The following is a 20041-nucleotide window of genomic DNA, read 5'->3' as shown; positions in this document are numbered from 1 at the left end:
TTTCTGTACCCACTCTGTGTGTGTATATATATATATATATATATATATATATATATATATATATATATATTCTGTATTCTATATACAGTACCAGTCAAAAGCTTTGACACACGAATGGGAAGTGTGTCCAAACTTTTGACTGGTACTGTGCTATAATATACACAAAGAATATCGGCCGATATGTCGATATCTGACTTTTTTTACTCCCTAATATGGGTAGGCATATATATATATATATATATATATATATATATATATTCTGTATTCTATATACAGTACCAGTCAAAAGCTTTGACACACGAATGGGAAGTGTGTCCAAACTTTTGACTGGTACTGTGCTATAATATACACAAAGAATATCGGCCGATATGTCGATATCTGACTTTTTTTACTCCCTAATATGGGTAGGCATCGGTCCCAAAAAAAAACATATCGGTCAGGCTCTATTATGTATATGTAGTATGTATATTATATATTCATTGTCATTTAGTCCCTTGTGAGAGATGTTGGATACAGAGTTTTTGTTCAAAGTCTTCAAATCAATGTTTCTGATACTCTGATTCATCTCTTTGATCATTAGTTTGGTTCATTGCCTCCCTGATTTTTTTTTTAATTGCCAGTGGAGAAAATTAATGAGAAAATACTTGCCAGGCTCACTTCCATGCTCTATTATACTAGCAATTAAAGTCAATTGTATTTATACAGCAAGCCAATTTATTTTATATAATACAGATTCAGTTTCAAAACAGCTTCACAGTTATAAACGGTTAAATTACAGTGTTAATGTTGCTAAATGCATCAATTATGAAACTATTTAAATTTCAGCTGTAAAGCAGCTCTACAGAAGACAATGGTGTCTCAGTGCAGCTTAGTTTAGTTCGGTGTCGATGTTGCCAAGTTCATCAATTATGAAATGCTATAGAGAAGCTCTGCAGAAGAAAACAGTGCCATTATTCAGCTCGAGTGATGTCAAGCATGTCTGACCTGTTCTTTGCTCCATTTCCTGCAGGCCCAGGTTAAAAAATGTGGACCGGAGCAGCGCACAACATCTGGAAGTGACAGTGGGAGATCTGACGGTTATCATAACAGACTTTAAAGAGAAAACTAAGCCCTCCTCCAGTTCGTCCTCCAGCGCAGCATCTGGAGACCACCACAGCCAGAGCGGATCCAACTCAGACAACACAGAGAAGGGGATCTCCAGATCCTCATCCCCACGAGGGGAGGGTTCCTCACTCAACGGGGAATCTCACTAGGAACCCGTGGATTACGAACGTTACTTCCAGTCTCCTGCACCTAATATATCCATTTTAAACGAACAGTCACAGGAGCGCGCTTATGTATGCCAAGACTAACCGAGACGCAGACTTAACCCAGCAATATAAGCCATCTTTCACTACTACCACAGTTATAAGATCAGAAAGATAGGATTTCACCACAATACACTCATCCTGGTTTGTTACAATATCCAGTAGGTCAGCTTGAGATAAACTAGAATTTGTAAGCAATTTTGATGATTGAATTGTGACAATTTCATTTCTATAGCACGTGGTAATATTATGAATCATTTGTGTTGTTGTCTGTTTGGATTTGAAAATTGACACCCATTCTCGTTCTCTTCATTATCGTCACACAATTTCATAAACCATTATTTTTTAAAACCACAATTTGTCATTTCTGCAACAGCACCCATTACGTCTCGACAATTAGCCCTGGGGCTTAAAAACATTCAACTGGAACATTTTTGTTAACGTATTTGCTTCTACATTAATGACATGTCAGTTGCAAATTGTAACTTTAATATACTTTAAATGCATTACATGCTGGGCATTAAGCCATCTATGAATAACTGTGACCCAAACATGACTTCCTTTCTCAATTGTTTGTTGCACCTGTTAGGACTTTTTGTACGGTTTTATGAGGCGCAGAAATGAATTGTTTAATTTGTTCTTGTTCATGCTGTTTTATTTGAAACTTGTCATAGATTGCATCACTTGTGCGGCTAGTTCTACCAGCACTGTTTTGTGTTAGATTGTCTTGATATAATTCTGTTAATTCCACAAGAAACATAACATTTATGACTAAAAATGACAAATGTATTTGTAAGATGTTGAATTCATCCCCTCCTTTATGATGAACGGTGGTATATAAATATATTGCAGTTTAGGAAATATCTCTTAATAAAATGTAAGATTTAGAATCCCGTTGTCAAGTAAAAGTTATTTTCAGGGCAAATGAAGATCTTAAGGGAGTGATTATCGAATTTTGGTCGTTTTTGTGGTGAAATGCACCTGACATGCATGCGGATGATATTCGCTGTGGGTCTTCAAAGTGTTGTGGTTTTTACCTCACCATGAGGAGTGATGCAATATGTAAATCAGATTTGTTTCATTCATTTTGTTTAAAGACAATGTTTGTTTGGCGGAATTCACTTAAGCGGCATTTTAAAAGTTGTTTGTAAATCAGATTCGTTTCATTCATTTTGTTTAAAGACAATGTTTGTTTGGCGGAATTCACTTAAGTGGCGTTTTAAAAGTTTTGTTTGTTTTGAAAGGATGAATTTTATCTTCTATATTATTCGCTCATAGGAGGTCAGAAGTACAGGAAACGTCCAACACTCCGAATCCGCGTGAAAGGAAAACGATGCGCATGACAACAGCCGGTGTAATTCCACACTGACTCGAAGGTGTTCTTACCTCTACTGATTCATTGTCAAGAGAGAACGCTGGCATGTGGAGAACGTTGTTGAGATGTTGAGCAGTGATGCAACAGACCATAAACTGCCAAATCACGCCTTTCTCAAGCACACCTGTGTTTCAGCTGGTAGGCTCAGATTACAGGCAAATGGGTGATTTTGTCTTGAATTTCTGTAATCCAAATCTGTTCTGATGAAGAAACAAACTCATCTACATCTTGTATGGCCTGAGGATTAGTCAATTTTCAGCAAATTTTCATTTTTGGGTGACCTATTCCTTTAATCTGCTACTAAATTGTTGAGAAACTGTATAACGAGATGAAAGATTTACTCTTTTCCAATGCATTTTCCACTTGTACAGCTGGATTCCTGGCCAGCTTTCATCCGAGCAAAATTCAGCTATGTTGTTCACTCCATTTCATTCCCCCATGAGAACCATGAAGAGTGGAGTCAGCTTTTCAAGCCATGTGCATCACAGAGACTCTTCTTACCAGTGAGTAATACTGCAATTTAAAGTTTAGTTTAAAATATCTACAACTATTTTAAGCAAAAGCTGATTTTTTGGCTTGTCATTTAAAAAAAGGTTACAGTGATTGCACTAGAAAATGCTGCTTTCCTTTTGAAAGATGTCAAAAAAAATCATATTACTCTTTTCTGAAATAGCAATGTTATTTTTCTAAAAATAGAAAATGAATTTACAGTTTGACAAACGATTTGCAACTCCATTCTTCTCTCTACAGATGATGCTGAAGGAGGTGGACTCCTTACTCTACGTGGACAAGACAAAATGTCCTCTTCCTGCAGCCTGTAGAGCTGATCTGGGACATGTTGACGCACTTCAACTCCACACGGTTGGTAGCCATGACACCAGAGGAGCTGCGGATTGCCTGGTGTAGTCGCTTGGCATCAACTCTGGCATCATGCTGATGAATTTGACCTGGATGTGAATGACACAATTCAAAGTGAGATTAAAGGGCCGGACCCTAAACTTTCTTCCTTTATATGAGGGCTGATGTACCTGGACAGAGCTATTCGTGCTCAGTCTGGATGTCGCCATCTTGTTTCAAAGGCAAACATGTTTTGGCCAATCATGTGGGCTGCAAATGTCATGTGACATTCTATATTACTATATTAAAACACCTACCATCAAACAGAAAGAAATCAAATTTTAAAATCAAATTTAAAAAGAATATAATTCATATAAAAATACAAAAATAAAATATCAAAAATAAAACGTTTTAATAATAATAATAATAATAATAATAATATTTACCCAAGTAATATAAAGATATATATTTTAAGTTTGGGCTTGGTAAGATTTCTGAAAAATATTATGAAAGAGGTCTCTTTCTATTATTGTGAAATATCACTTCAATTTAATATGTTTTCTATTTTAATATACTTTAAAACAAATTATTCTTGTGATGGCAAAGCTGAATTTTCAGCAGCCATTAAATCGGCCTTCAGTGTCACATGATCCTTCTGAAATCATTCTAATATGCTGATTTAGTGCTCAAGAAACAGTTCATATTATTATCGGTGTTGAAAACAGTTGTGCTACTTATTTAAATACATTCGAGTCAAATTTGTGCAAAACATCTATTTATGACTCCATGTTGATGGTTTTTTTTTAACATGTAATTACATTTGAGTCCAGAAGAGGGGGGTAAAGGTCTCTTTACTCATTACAAACTCTACTCTTTTTCTTTTTTTCTCTGCATGGACAGAATGGCATGACTTCTGTTGGTCTGCACTGGGACAAGCTTCTAATGCCTCTGTTACAGGAATACAAGCTTAACATAACCTGGGGTGCTTGGTAAGATTTCTGAAAAATATTATGAAAGAGGTCTCTTTCTATTATTGTGAAATAATATCACTTCAATTTAATATGTTTTCTATTTTAATATACTTTAAAACAAATTATTCTTGTGATGGCAAAGCTGAATTTTCAGCAGCCATTAAATCGGCCTTCAGTGTCACATGATCCTTCTGAAATCATTCTAATATGCTGATTTAGTGCTCAAGAAACAGTTCATATTATCGGTGTTGAAAACAGTTGTGCTACTTATTTAAATACATTCGAGTCAAATTTGTGCAAAACATCTATTTATGACTCCATGTTGATGGTTTTTTTTAACATGTAATTACATTTGAGTCCAGAAGAGGGGGGTAAAGGTCTCTTTACTCATTACAAACTCTACTCTTTTTCTTTTTTTCTCTGCATGGACAGAATGGCATGACTTCTGTTGGTCTGCACTGGGACAAGCTTCTAATGCCTCTGTTACAGGAATACAAGCTTAACATAACCTGGGGTGATCAAGATCTGACCAATATCATCTTCCATTACAATCCAGGTAAGCCTTTCTGGATTTCGTCCATTCCTTATGGTTTTATTCCCTTTCAAGTCTCTATAACATATGTGTGTGTTCACCCAGAGATGATATTTACCTTCCCCTGCCCCTGGAACTACCGTCCTGACCACTGCATCTATGGCAGCAACTGCATCCTGGCAGAGGAAGGGGGGTGTTTTAATGCTACATGGCAACAGGCCGTGTATGACGCTTTCAAACATGTATGTTGTATTATTTTAGAGGGGATTTGTTAGTTGCTAGTTTTCACTTTTGTTTTCCCCCCCCATCCATTCCAAAGCTAATAAATCAACTCTTTACTATTTTCTGGCAGTACATATTTGGAGAGGATCTCATAAAATCATTCTTGTTTCCCCTGGAGGAGGCGCTGAACAGAACCACTCACACATACGGTGGGAAAGTTAGTAATTTCTTTACCAGAGGACTTGGAATGTCTGTAAGGAAGATCCAGAAAATGCTTCCAGCAGGTGGCTGAGCTGTAATGTTGTTGCTGAATAATGACAGAAATGTATTCTCCGAGACAGGATAGGAGCATTGCTGCTCTTCCATTCGAATCTGTGCAATATTAGTAGAATGGGTTGAATGATGAAATGTGAATTTAAACTGATATTTTTTTATCCCAGTTAAAGGGACAGTAAAAAAATACAAATAAAAAGTCATTTAGCCAAATGCCATTCCAAATCTGAACGACTTAATTTCCAGAAACAAGGTAAATTGTTGTGACTACTGTTATGCTTCTTTTGTAGTGCTTTTGGATGTACTGTTTCTTTAAGACTGATACGGAATGTACTGCAAGAGGTCATAGCATAAATTGGGAAATACTTGAAAATGTAAATATCGTGTTCATTTTACATGATGTTCATATGTAATAAAAATATATATCACTAATTAGACTTTGTGACATTCACTTTTCATTCCCCACTGAAGAATTACTGGAGCAAGAATGAAAAAAATATTAAAGGTTCACCTAAAAATGAAAATTTGCTGAAAATGTACTCACCCTCAGGCCATCCAAGATGTAGAGGAGTTGTTTCTTTACTGGAACAGAACAGATTTGGAGATATGTAGCATTACATCACTTGCTCAGCAATGGATCCTCAGCAGTGAATGGGTGCCGTCAGAATGAGAGTCCAAACATCTGATAAAAGCATCACAATAATCCACACGACTCCAGTCCATCAGTTAACGTCTTATAAAAAGCTGCGTGTTTGTAAGAAACCAATCCATCATTATGATGTTTTTAACTTCACTTGCTTCCGGCCAAAATAGGAGTCTATAATCCACAATAATGCTTCCACCATTAAAACAAACTTGGATGGCCTGAAGGGTTAAGTAAATTATCAGTTCATTTTTATTTTTGGGCGAACTATTCTTTTAAACCTATCATTTTAAAACCAAATAAAATCACAGAAAGGATTTAGTACAAGCTACAAACAACAAACTGAAAATGTGGAGTTTACATTAGTTTTTAGAAATTTACATAAAGCTGATAGAACATTTGCAACTGACTGGATAAAATTAAATAAACACCTGCTTCTAAACTGTCAGATTTTTTTTTTAATTAAAAAACTAAATAAATAAACAAAAAGTTACAACTTTCCTCCACCAGGGAGCAGCATTGATTCAGGTTTTTATAAAAACAGGCAGTGTCAGAGTGATTACAGTGGCTTTGTTCTGTGATCACATAACACAACAGTAAATACTGAACCACATCCAAACAATACTTTCTTCATCTCATTACAGGCTGAGACATACTTATTTGCAAAGTGAAAAACTGACGTTATAGCTCTTGGAGCACAAAAAAAGAGGAAATGGCCCTGGGAAGTTCTGTAATGAGATAAACGATTAAAATAGCATTACTTGGCAACCCTTAAAGCAGTAGATGTTAATGACACAAGGAAGACCTAACTCATTTATAATAAAGAAGCTGACCTGCATACAGTCCATTTGAAGCATCAGCAACCTGTGCTTGAAGGTCGTGATAACTTCACAGACTACAGAACACAATGAGACTGCTGTCATGTTTCATAGTTACATCTCATGGATCAATGTAGCAGCAAATAATCCATGTCTGGACTACCTGAGGCCATCATAAGAGCTGATTTACAAGGATGTGCAGGTCAAAGGCTAGACCTGATAGAACAATAATGAGGGCCTGTAGGTGGTCATCCTCTTGTATCTGACAACCAGGATGATGATTCTACAAATCTATATTCCCAACATTTAAAGAACGAAAAGATTGTGGGGAGTTGTCTGTATCAAGTTTCATCAATTCACTGCTTTTATGAAAATAAACAGTATTACAGGCCGCACTGCAAAATAATGTTTAAAAAAGTACTACTACTACTAAAATCAATCAATAAAAATTCAAAAGGAAAACATTTGCCTTTTTTTATGTTAACTGATCTTCTGATATTATGATACTGATTTTTGTCATTTTATTAGTTTTTAATACTAATACTTATAACAACAACAACAATGATACTTTAAAATGACATTATCCTTAATTGTTTTATCTTAAGGACCTTAATAATTTATTACAAAAGACTAATAGGATTTAAATAATCCTATTATTATTATTACTACTACTTATATTTTAACATTTTGATTGGAGAAAAAAAAAGTAAATTAGATGCAAGTTAACAATTCGACTAATTTTTTTATGGAAATGAAGTTTTGGAATGATATTTGGGAAGGAGGGAACGGAGACGTCACGTCCCGTCGCCACAGCTCCTGTGCCACCGCTGAGCGGCCGGGTCACCGGCTCGGCTCCTCAGCGAAAACCTGAATATGCGCTGCACCTGCTGCCTACTTATACTCACGCTGTGATCAGCAGCAGCTGGATGCAATAATCGCATGCCAATGTGCATTGGCTCGTTTAGTTTACACTCGAAGTAGATTGGTCCCTCTAAGCGAGATCCCAATTCGTCGGTCCTCCGACGTGACGTCTCCGTTCCCTCCTTCAGGGAACGAGGGTTACATACGTAACCGAGACGTTTCCTTTACTCACCTTCATGTCATTCCAAACCGGAGTTTCTTTCTTCTGTGGGACACAAGACAATATTTGAAAAATTTTCACATGATTCAATGTGGTGCAATATTTTTTTAACTCAGTTTACTGAAGTGTTAGTTTGCCAAATATGGATTAAAGTATCAATACGTTAAACATCCAAATAAGTTTTAGATAGTTGGATTAAATTTATTGGCACTCCTAGTTTCTATAAATTAAAAAAAGCAACTAAAATAATTACAATGAATTACATTTCATAATTCCAGTCATTTTAGGAGCTGATTGTTTTTCAAGGATCACAGTTTTTTAACAAACAAATTTACATTACTCTTCCAGCTGTTCGCAGTTTACTGAATAAGGATTGTAAAAATATTGTTTTACTCAGTTTCTGCCTGGTAAAATATTTTAGAGCTTGGCTTAACTAGAATGAATATTAATTAGAAGAGAAAAAAAAGAAGAAAATGATACTTGTAAAATTAGACTACTTCATATCGAGGCAACAAATAGATGTTTTTTCAGCTCGACAGAAAAGCAGCCTGAGATTTGGTGAAAGAAACCTTATCTCTCATTCCTATTTCCCCCCAGTGAGCTTTTCAATTAGGTAATTACGGTCATGTGAAAGAAGACTCGGCAGAGATCCCTGCTGCATTGTGGGAGCACCTGTCCCCCACAGACGCCAATTACCTGGCACATGAACCGTCCCTATTGTGTGGGTGCTCAGAGGGGTCCGAGTCTGCAGGAAGTGCAAACCCTGCCAATGCGGCGTCTAATCAATGGGCGAGTGGTGGCTGTGAAACAGGTACACAGGAAGATAAATAAATGAGCAGGCTGCTTTTCTCACTTGCTTATTTATGCATTTATATTCAGATTGGAAGTCCACAAACACACAGTGAACCTTAGAATCACATTGCAGGACTCAACACTAGACTATGAATTTAATCACAATATTCCCTTTGCTATGGGCATTTTGGGGTGCCATATTCTTTACTCAAAAATAAAAACAGTTTCCTTTACTCACCTTCATGTCATTCCAAACCGGAGTTTCTTTCTTCTGTGGGACACAAGACAATATTTGAAAAATGTTCACATGATTCAATGTGGTGCAATATTTTTTGAACTCAGTTTACTGAAGTGTTAGTTTGCCAAATATGGATTAAAGTATCAATACGTTCAACATCCAAATAAGTTTTAGATAGTTGGATTAAATTTATTGGCACTCCCAGTTTTTATAAATTAAAAAAAGCAACTAAAATAATTACAATGAATTACATTTCATAATTCCAGTCATTTTAGGAGCTGATTGTTTTTCAAGGATCCCAGTTTTTTAACAAACAAATTTACATTACTCTTCCAGCTGTTCGCAGTTTACTGAATAAGGATTGTAAAAATATTGTTTTACTCAGTTTCTGCCTGGTAAAATATTTTAGAGCTTGGCTTAACTAGAATGAATATTAATTAGAAGAGAGAAAAAAAAGAAGAAAATTATACTTGTAAAATTAGACTACTTCATATTGGCACCAAAGATCTACCTACTTTGGTGAAACGCTGCCCAGATCAGGTTGGAAGACCACCAAACCAGCTTAAGATGGGTTTTTTTTTTAAAGAGTTTTTGACTGAATACCTTTTGAAGCTTTAATAAATCATTTAAAAATCAAACGGCCCTGAAGGTAAATCTTGGTATTATCTAAATAGTCAGGGTTCGATAACAAAATCTGCATTTTTCATTCAAATCATTATAGTTGGACCACTGAACTTTTACTTCTTAATTCAAAAAAGTAATCAGATTACTTTTTTGTAATCTGAAACTAGCTAAAGGAAAGCTTTAAAGTGAATTCAATACAAAAACAATAAAGAACAAAGATTCACCGAACATTGCATTCAAAAAAAAAGAAAAATAAATAAATGACTGAGCGCTGGTATTATCTAAATAGTCAGGGTTCGATAACAAAATCTGCATTTTTCATTCAAATCATTATTGTTGGACCACTGAACTTTTACTTCTTAATTCAAAAAAAGTAATCAGATTACTTTTTTGTAATCTGAAACTAGCTAAAGGAAAGCTTTAAAGTGAATTCAATACAAAAACAATAAAGAACAAAGATTCACCGAACATTGCATTAAAAAAAAAAGAAAAAGAAATAAATGACTGAGCGAGCAGCAGATCATAAATAGAGCTAAATTAGACTTAACGAGACCTTGAGTGGGCACAATCATCATAAGGGGAACAAGAAACAACCAACAATGAACAGACAAAAAAAAACTAAATTCAAAATAAGACGAGACAATTCAACCTGCATCTCTTACTGCAGAAAACACCAAGACACCAAAAGAAATACATCAGCGATGAAGCCATTTCCTGTGATATGCATCGCAAACGTCCCTTTTATTCATCACTCTGCTACTGAATATATGTGCTTCTGGTGACCTGAATAGACATCTCTTCTCTCTTACTCTATGTGAAGCGAGACACCTTCTGTCTCCCAAGTGAGCCAATTTACACTGGAGTCCACTTCTTCATTGTGTGCTGCATCGATTCAGTTTTAACTCTTTTCCTTGATAAAGAAGCCCAGTGAGCTGGATGTAGATGTCTGCAGGGTGAGATGGCAGGGAAATCTCATTCAGGAAATGAGAGCGAAACTCAACCTGTGGGCTTCAAAGTGGCAAAACGTGTCAGTCAGCTGCCCATAGGGTGATTCAAATCATTATTTAAGTGTATGTCAATGAAGAGAACATACTGGTGCGAGATTAAAAGTCTGCAACAAACCCGCCTTTACATTCGTTATATTACACTAATGGAAATTATTTTTTGTTGTTGATAAAGGAGAGGACAATTCCTTTAAAGGTACTAAGAGTAAATATTGGTGCTGTGGTTGGTATGGTACCTGAGCAGAGGAAAATACCAAGGACATCTTCAGGGAGACAGACACACTTTGATCCGAGTTAAAGCTGAGAGGCACTAGGTTTGACATGTTATATAACTTTCACTTTTGTGACTGACTGTGTGTTGGGGCTGGGAGAATGGAAGAGGAAAGAGAGAGAGAGAGAAAATTTGACCTAATCAACATGATTAAAAGTCCAAAATGAAATTGCAGTTAAACAATGTTAATGGGTAATGAATAAAAATGTGATGTTCACGCCCTTGTTAAATGAAATCAAAATGGAAAGTTATAGTTTGGTACATTATTGGTAATTTTCCACCATTTTCTAACACATTTTTGCCTTTTGCGGTTATATAAAAGGTGTAGTTTATAATTTCCATTTATAACCGCTTCATTTAAAGGAAAAATATAATAATATAATATATAACAAAAATTATCACCAAATGAAACTGCAAAAATAATAATAATAATAAAAAACGTTTTCAAACAGGTTTCCTGAACTCTCCACCTTTCTAACACTGGCAAAATAGTTTACTTATTGTTATTTTTTTTTTACTTATTACTATTATTTTTTATTATGCATAAATATTCTATTTAATCACTCCATTATTATGAGCTCATAAAACCTGAATTAATAAATTGTCTATTTTTTATTATAATTCTTAATTTTAAATGATTTTTAATCAAATGGAACAAAGCTGTAACTAGCAACCTTTCAAAAGTACATTTTTGTATCTTATTTATCCATAAATGGTACATATTAGTACAGTTCTGCCCAACTGACAGCTGTTGTACCGTTTTTCTGAGAGTGAGGCATATCACATCACAAGACACTACAATCACCTTCCCAAACATCATCTACTCAATTGGTTTTCAAACCATTAAACCTTAAATGCACTTCGGTAAAAGCAACATCATTTAAACTCAGTGAAGCGAATGGTGTTATGAACACAAAGTATAATCATGTTTGATTTCTGTGGATACATGTGAGGGGTGCACAGGTTCAAAAAGTGCTGTGCTTGCCAAAACGGTGAGCATTCACATGATTCATAGGATCATTTAAAAGAAAAAACCCACTGTAAATGTACACGCGCTCTCATAGTGACTCAGACCCTTTTCATCTTCACGTTAGGCAAAGGTAATTAAACTGTCAATTTTGCATTTCAAAAACGCAGCAGTCATCACATTCCCCTAACGTCGAGGAATATCTGTCATTTGCGATGACTTCTGAATGGTTCATTTCCTTTTCTGAACCTTTGATTTGTGCGAAGACCCATGTTAATAAAGCACCCCCTCCCCTCACGCTCTTCCACATGCGGTCTCAAAATGAACATCTCCAATTAGACACAAGCAATCATTCATTTGATGACTTACTGCTTACATTCATTGTCGCAATCTGCCTGAGACAATTCGTCGTACCTTGTGGGAAATCTAACTCTTAATCACTGTATGAGAATAATTACACCTCCTATGCGTTTATGCTGATAAACTCATCATAATTTGGCACTGCGAGCTTCGGCTTCATCAAATTTAAGACAAGGCAGATTAAAAACAGATAAAACCGCAACCTGAATCATAAAAAAACGTCAAGAATAATGTATTCACTGTCATTCAAAACACTTGAATGTTTTGTTCCCCAATGCGATTGACTCAAGCACACAAACAATAACATGAGACTTGAGGGGATTTCGGTGTTCGTTTGTGCCGGGATACGAAGCCTAAAAGGCTTGCGTAGGCCTTTGTTTCCATACCGTACGCTACTATGCTACCGTCTCCCCCCTCATTAAATTAGAAATGAATAGGAAACAATTGAGCTATAATTGATAGGCCTCTCCGTTCATTCTCCTCGCAGACTCTCTTTATCAGCCACGTAGTGACAAAAATCACAATGCTGTCTTCTCCGCCACCTTTTCAGTTCATTCAGAATTGGACTGGTACCATTGTTCTGGCCCGGGCCTTATAAGGCACCGATAATGTTAACCGGTTATCGCATTTGCAGAAAAGAGGGCAAAATAAAAGACCAGAGACAGCCTGCGAATTAGCGACTTTGATGAATCGTCGGTTTGAACATGAGAGATTAGCATACTGATTGGACTGATTATTTGTAATTACAGTTGGAAGTGAAAGCGGGCCACGGCGGATAGCACTCGTTTCTGTTCCAAGCAACTGAAATTGTGAGCTTTGTAATGACGTTGAATTAATCTTTCTTATCCTCCTCGCCAGGTTAAAATTATTGCAAATCAGGGTTTTTGTTAGAAAAATTGAATTGTGAAACGGCAGCAGACGGGTTTTCCCGAGTACATACTTCAGGGTCTTCTCCGGGGTGGACACATGGCAGCATCTTGAGATATGCGATAAGGGAAATCTACATGAATTTGGGCAAGCGTTTTCACCCGAGGTACAGCGAGTGTCCTTCAAAGCCATCTGCTAGCATTTGCACCAGCTAATTAATTTGTCCTTCACAGGATGTGTTGGTGCAGGCAGGGGAATATAGATCCTGACAGATGCTGAACACAAGACAGTCCCGATGCTCGGGGGGATGCTATGTGCCATCTAGAGAATATCGAGACACCTAGCAAGTTTAATCAATCATGATAGTGCATGAAGTTATTTTGAAGAAAGAGACACTCAAGCTGAGGTAAAAAACTGGGCCTTCAGCATTGGGTAATTTACATAATATTACATTTTTTACACAGCCGACTAGCAGCAATCATTTCTTTGTACATTCTAGAGGAATGATGTTTAGTTGAGGATGTCAATTGAAATCACAGCCCCATCATCTCAGATACCACTAGGGAAACTGGCCAAGAGCCTTATCATATATCACATCCTGTAAGCAAGCTCTGTCTGTAGCACAAACCAGTGCAGATTGCATCTCCAGGATCCATTTATAGACACTTCCATCTCCACTGCTTCAAAAGAACCACGACAGATGACACGAGTCAACAGAAAGAGGAAAATCAAGTCTGTCGTTCATCTTGCAAGTTGTTGGAAAAGCTCTGCTTTCCATTGGGATTTGGTAGACATTTGTTTATAAGGTGTAATTCTGGCATCTGAAATGCACATTAGTAACAGCATTCTAACACGTTTTTAATCCATGAAATTAATTAAATGTTAAATGCAATCACATTAAACTGATTTGGAATTATGATGGTTGACATTGTGGTTGATATTTGGCATTATACAACATTAAAGTCCTCGAAAACGCTGATTCAAGTAACTGAATTCAGGATAGCATACTACTCTTATTATTTATGCCATGTCTTCAAGCCGGTCTCATGAAAAAGCGTATCAATTGCACAATTTTTTCTTGTGTGCTATTTATACGCAGAAACTGACTTTGGCGTGCATACGATACGCACTTTGTTGGTGTGCATATAATACGCATTTTGGTGTACATATAATACGCACCTACCCCACACCCCTAAACCTACTAATTGCATATCATATGCATGCCAAAGTTCATTTTTACATATAAATAGTACACCAAATAGAAACAGAATTCATGAAATACTCATGAGATCGGGTTGTGTCTTCATGTGACAGAAAGTAAAAGTAGTATGCTAGTGTGCTATTCAGAATTCAGCTACTGTTTTTATGAATGAGTCATTGAATCATTTACTCAACCTATTTGTTCAAAACATGGATTCATTTATTTACCAAAGCCGAATCTTCAAAATGAATAAAAGCTGTCATCGTTACATAATCATATAATTTGTATTTATCTGGAACAAACACATACTATAAAACGATCTTACAATATACTATTATATAGATTTATACTAAAACTGTCACTGTTAAGGTGCTCAAAATATCTATACAATAGAAAAACTTAACTATACAAGTATATTTATCAAATAAAGGATTCGTAAAGATTTTAACATTTCTAAAGCTGTGCATTCAAATACCTTAACTTTTTAGGTCCTGTGGTATTTCAACATCTCCACATGTCAAAAACATATGTGAAACCGTTACATATGAACACCTACAAATAATAAATGAGATCAGACTGAAATATCAAACTCAAATGGGTTTAATCATTAGAAAATTACTTTTAAGTTCACTCGGATCTAGTTTACAGAGGTCAAAACATAATTTTTAGATGGCAGATATTAATATTACAGACATGGAGACTGAACCATGTTTTGGTGCAATAGATCATCAGATTCAGAATAAGAAAAATTAAGGAATAGTAAAGGTTTAAATGAAACTAACGCACAGATCAGAGTATACATTCATGCAACCGCGCACACACATATGCTAGTTCTCAATCTCTGTATCTAGGTCTTGCTATATTTGCCCAGTTTTGCTTTCCACTGCACTTTTTCTGAATAATTACTCCCTTCCGAGTTATGAGCAATACTCCCAGCAATCATACTGGTTTTTAGAAAGAAACATTCAGCGTATTGAGGTCAGAAGAAGCCTAGAGATTACGTCTTTACATGATTACATTTCTGCGTTTATAATAGCTGCAATGAGACTCAAATGGATAAGAAGTGGAAAACACCAAAGAACTTTTCATAAGTCCTGGTTTTGTTTTTAGAGAACAGCTGCTTTCAAAAGACAATTTACTCTAATGAATGGCACATCATCTTAATATTGCAGAGCATTACAGGCTGTCATTAAAATTGAGGAAAAACCTTCTCATTTACTCTAATAAATTGAGCAGAAGGTGGAGTGGAAGTCAAAAATAACTCGCACCTCAACCCTTAGTTCAACCAGTTTACAAGATGCCTCCATTCATGACAGCCTGAGGTCATGAAACAATGATGATATTAAACAATCTCTGCTTACATGCTTTTAATACATTATCTAATAATAAAATGAGCATGTGAATAGATTCATCTTGCCTCAGGCCAATAATGAACCAGCGTCTAGTCCGAACAAGATGCAGGTATCAATTACGTGGTGAATTTACTAGCTTGACAGAAAATATTCTAATTTGATAATGAACGAAATAGACGGCACATAGAAACACAATCACTTTACAAATTAGATAAGAGAAGAATGGTTTATAAAGGATTTGAGTAGGTGGAATAATGAATTGAGAAAAAAATACAGATAGTCATATGGAAGGGGATTTGAAGCATGATCCACTAAAACAACCCAGAGAACTTACCTATATATGTACTATGAGTATGATGGAAGATCTGCATTCCCTCAATTCATTTTCACGCCATTGCCAGTCCCAAAATAGAGCAGTTGGCAAATAGGTGCAGCAACACACCTGATTCTTAGTGTGCCCTAAATCGTTCTCTTTCACTTGGTCTTGCTTTCTTTTTCTCAAATGGTGCTAGAACTTTCTCAGAACTAACTTAACATTTTGCAGTCAATTTTTGCAATTACTTTTAATCAACAAAATAAAAACCAGTGCTCCTCAAGTTCACACACAAGGTCTTAGCAGACAGGTGTAGCCCATCACATTAACTATGGACATGTTTGATGACATCACAATTTGCAGTAGCCCCTCACTGCGGAACAAAAGATCCAGGGGGCGTGGTTGGAGCCACATCTAGGGGTTGAAGATTGGTAAGTTAAGGGGTGGAGATGGGTGGGTTTAAGGATCAGGGGGTAGAGATGGATAGGTTTAGGTATATGTAAGGTGGGAGGAGTTGGATCGGGATCCAACCACGCCCCCTGGATCTTGTGTTCGGCAGTGAGGACCATCTCACAATTTGGGCAAATTAGAGCATTCTGGGAAATGAAGTGTTCTTCCAACACTTCAAAAATGGCCATAAAATTATTCACAGGTTATATACAAATTTTTGTAGATTATATTTACCCCGTATGTTGTGTGTATGATAACATTTATCATAACATTGACATGAAAATATTTTTTTTAAATACTAAAAATAAAATGTTAAGATGGGTGCACACTGTACAATTTTGGCCTCAATTTGGCCATCTAAATGCAAAACATTCCTCTTATCCTAGTTATCCTAGTCAGTTGCTAGTTTGACATATTCGCCGACAACCGAATAATGAGCACTGCGATCAGATTATACCTCTGATGAAATTCTGTCAATGTCAGATGTTTTGAGGGAGAGTCCTGCAGTGTGGCTTCTCCTACTACGACTGTCAAATAAAAAATCATTTACTCCTACTACGACTGTCAAATAAAAAATCATTACGAGCACAGAACCTGATGACGCAATTAGTGCGACATCAACAAACTACCACTTGCTCCAAACACATCGTCTTCATTTTTGTTCCATTTTTCTTTTCCATGATCAAAATTAATGCTAGAGATTAATGCTATTTTTGCTTGCAATTCCACATATGAATGCAGCTCACAATCACCAAAACATGTCACGAATTGACGAGGTAAAACTCTAGGCCGAGTCTTTGCGTGTGTCCATTTTTAGACTGTTACAGTCTAACATTAATGACAACTAAGATCCAACAGTGTGATATGGCTTATAGCTGGGATCATGTTCGTACATTCTGACAAGCAACAATCGTATTACCATATGACCTCTGTTTCTTTTCTAAATGTCTAAATTGTCCAAAATAGCTGGGTTTTGGCTTTGTTTTACTAAATAAGTGCTTTCTACAGTCCTTATAAACTATATGTACACATATTTGACCGTTCTCTGTAGATCCCAATTTTTAGTTTGGCGACATGACCTTCTGCCCCTCTGGACTGCCCATTAGCTTACATCTTATGGACCCTGTTTTATTTTTAATTAAAATAAAAGGTTTTCCAAGACATATATGCACTGATCCCATCTTCACACCCAACACAAGTTACTCAAGAGCACTCAAGTTAACACAAGTGTCTGCAGCCAAAGTAATGTGCCGCCAAAGTATGTCCAATACACTGGATACAAATGCAACAAGTCTCATTTGTAGACTCTCTTGCATCGACTTATTTTGGTTATGATTCCAATCACAAACACAACTTTTATTGAGCATAATTAGCTGAATCAATACCTCCATGTAGGACTGTTTGTCTTGCTGTCAGGTAATCTGATTAGTCTGCACGCAGAGTGACCGGGCGTTTACTTATACATTCACATCCTTTCCTCAAATGAATCTTTTATTGATCACAGAAGTGCATGTCTGACTCTTGCATTATACATCCTGCAGTTTGTGCACTTTTAGAGTGATTTAACACTGTATTTATCGTGGAATAAAGTGCCATATTTCAATTAAATTGAAATTTTAGTTCAGAAGAGAAGCAGTGGTGTTAGTGTTCTTTTCTGAACTCAGTGCTCTGCTAAAATGTTGATTGCATATCAAACAATAAAATAAAATAAATCAATAACCTGCCACAATGTGAAATATCAAACATCAGTCTTCTTTCTGCGATAAAAGTCCAGCGATCACACTTCTGGTTCCTATAAAGTCTGAATCAGCCAGTTCAATCTTCTTGAGTGGATCTCTTAATTTATTTTCATTCGCTCTTCATTTTTTCATGGCTTCAAAGGGATTTCAAAAGGATTTCTGCGAGAGGGGCGCCATCTGTGCTCCTCAGGCTGTCAGACCTCACACCTCCATAAAGTTTTTCACGGAGAAAGAAAAAAAGTGTAAGACCAGCCATATTCATGTTCATAAAATTAGTCTTACTTTCTGCACCAAAAACATTTGTGAGTGTTGGAGCTTGAGGAAGAAAGGAAACTCCATATGGCTGATTGGCACATGCCATTTCATGCTTATTAAATCCAGCACTCAGAATATTGGTGAGCGAATCTGAACAATGTGCACCACTATAGTGGATGCAATTATTTTAAAAGGAAAAAACAGAATGAATTAATTTTCTTTTTTAAATCAATATCAAAATTTTAGGTTGAACTATGAATGCATGATATAGTATATATTTTAGCATATATTCATGAATCTTTTTTAGTAATTAGCTAGCATTAACAATGAGAAATTCATTTGTTATTATATTTATTAATCTTTTGTTAACATTAGTTAATAGAAATACAACTGTTCATTGCTAGCTTAGGTCCATTAATAAATAGTAATGATAATAATATTAACAGACACAACTTTTCATTTTAATAATATATTTGTAAATGTTGAAATTAGCATTAACTAAGATTAATAAATGCACTTTTCATTGTTAGTTCATGTTAACAAATTAACTAATGGTAATGAATTTAACTTTATGACAAAGTGTTACTATCCTACCATATATTACCATATACCATATACTAGTTCATTTTAAACGGTTCAGCGGTGTAACAAATGAGTTTTTAAAAATGCAAATATTCCCTTTAATCTCTCAATATGAGCTCATAAAACTGCATGCATAATAATTAGAATTAATGAGCAAAGTGATGTTTATATGGAATACAGCATGTCACACCGCAGGACGTCAACTACCCAAATGCATTCACTGCAAATACTCGGATGCTTTTTTCATCAGATTTGAGTTCATGCAAATTCATCAACAGAGTATGTATGGACCTATTAATCATGAGACTTTTTGAAAGCATAAATGTAAATAGAGAAAAAAGACTTAGCATAGGTCACTTAGGCTCATTTAATCCAATTGAAACCCCGATTAGTCTAAAGAGATTGTGTTTGAAGGATACATGAGCAACAAAAAGAAATATGTTCTGTGTGTTGCTGTCCTTTGCTCTTGCCAAGGCTTTGAGCAAATCTTTAGAAGGCATTTTGAAGGATTGGTGAGCTACAAAAGAGTTAAACAACAATGAGAGGATCTATGAGGCGTGCCAAGAAAACATCTCACCTGTGCTGGATCAATACAGCTGAACTGAGCAGCTGTTGAAGAGAAGAAAGCTTTTAGCTGAGCGTTATGTTTTGCCATAAAACATTAACGCTTCCTTTCTGAATCAACATCCGTCAAGCTGCCAAATTTTTGCAAATCATGACCTATTCAAAACAAAAGAACAATAATAATGCAGCAGAATTGATCCACAATACCCAACCCTTACTAGTTTCCATTAATGTCAGTGTGTTACTCCAGATTCTCCCTCTGGATAATTGCTTGAAATGGTGTTTGAAACACAACAAAATCTGTACAAACAAATTGAACATTGCTTTCTTTTGAAAGGAATAAAAAGAAGACAAAATGAGGCTGATAAGTGTGTGAGTGTGTGAGCCATTGGCATGTTGTCAG

The 20041-nt window shown here is 35.9% G+C and overlaps 1 protein-coding gene, 1 long non-coding RNA gene and 1 pseudogene across 2 annotated transcripts in view; 2 read left to right on the top strand and 1 right to left on the bottom strand.

Moving 5' to 3' along the window:
- The window catches only part of LOC107587149 (YY1-associated factor 2-like), a 19128-nt gene extending 16762 nt beyond the window's left edge, over positions 1 to 2366 (top strand). Inside the window, exon 4 of the mRNA XM_016274813.1 lies at positions 1010 to 2366. Coding sequence (XP_016130299.1) covers positions 1010 to 1253 — 244 coding nt within the window. The 3' untranslated portion in view covers positions 1254 to 2366. The remainder of the gene's footprint in view (positions 1 to 1009) is intronic.
- Positions 2367 to 3032: 666 nt separating this feature from the next.
- LOC107587176 (glucoside xylosyltransferase 1-like) lies at positions 3033 to 5536 on the top strand (annotated as a pseudogene).
- Positions 5537 to 8570: 3034 nt separating this feature from the next.
- Positions 8571 to 16341, bottom strand: LOC107587184 (uncharacterized). The gene is made up of 3 exons (XR_001609440.1): positions 16070 to 16341; positions 9090 to 9122; positions 8571 to 8859 (listed from the first exon to the last, which is right to left on the bottom strand). It is a non-coding gene; the product is annotated as an uncharacterized lncRNA (long non-coding RNA).
- Between the last annotated feature and the right edge of the window lie 3700 nt (positions 16342 to 20041).

The sequence above is a fragment of the Sinocyclocheilus grahami genome, unplaced genomic scaffold (assembly GCF_001515645.1).
Source record: "Sinocyclocheilus grahami isolate Dianchi unplaced genomic scaffold, SAMN03320097.WGS_v1.1 scaffold90.1, whole genome shotgun sequence".
Taxonomy (NCBI): Eukaryota; Metazoa; Chordata; class Actinopteri; order Cypriniformes; family Cyprinidae; genus Sinocyclocheilus; species Sinocyclocheilus grahami.
The sequence above is the reverse complement of the archived record's forward strand: the minus strand, read 5'-3'. Positions and strand labels throughout refer to the sequence as shown.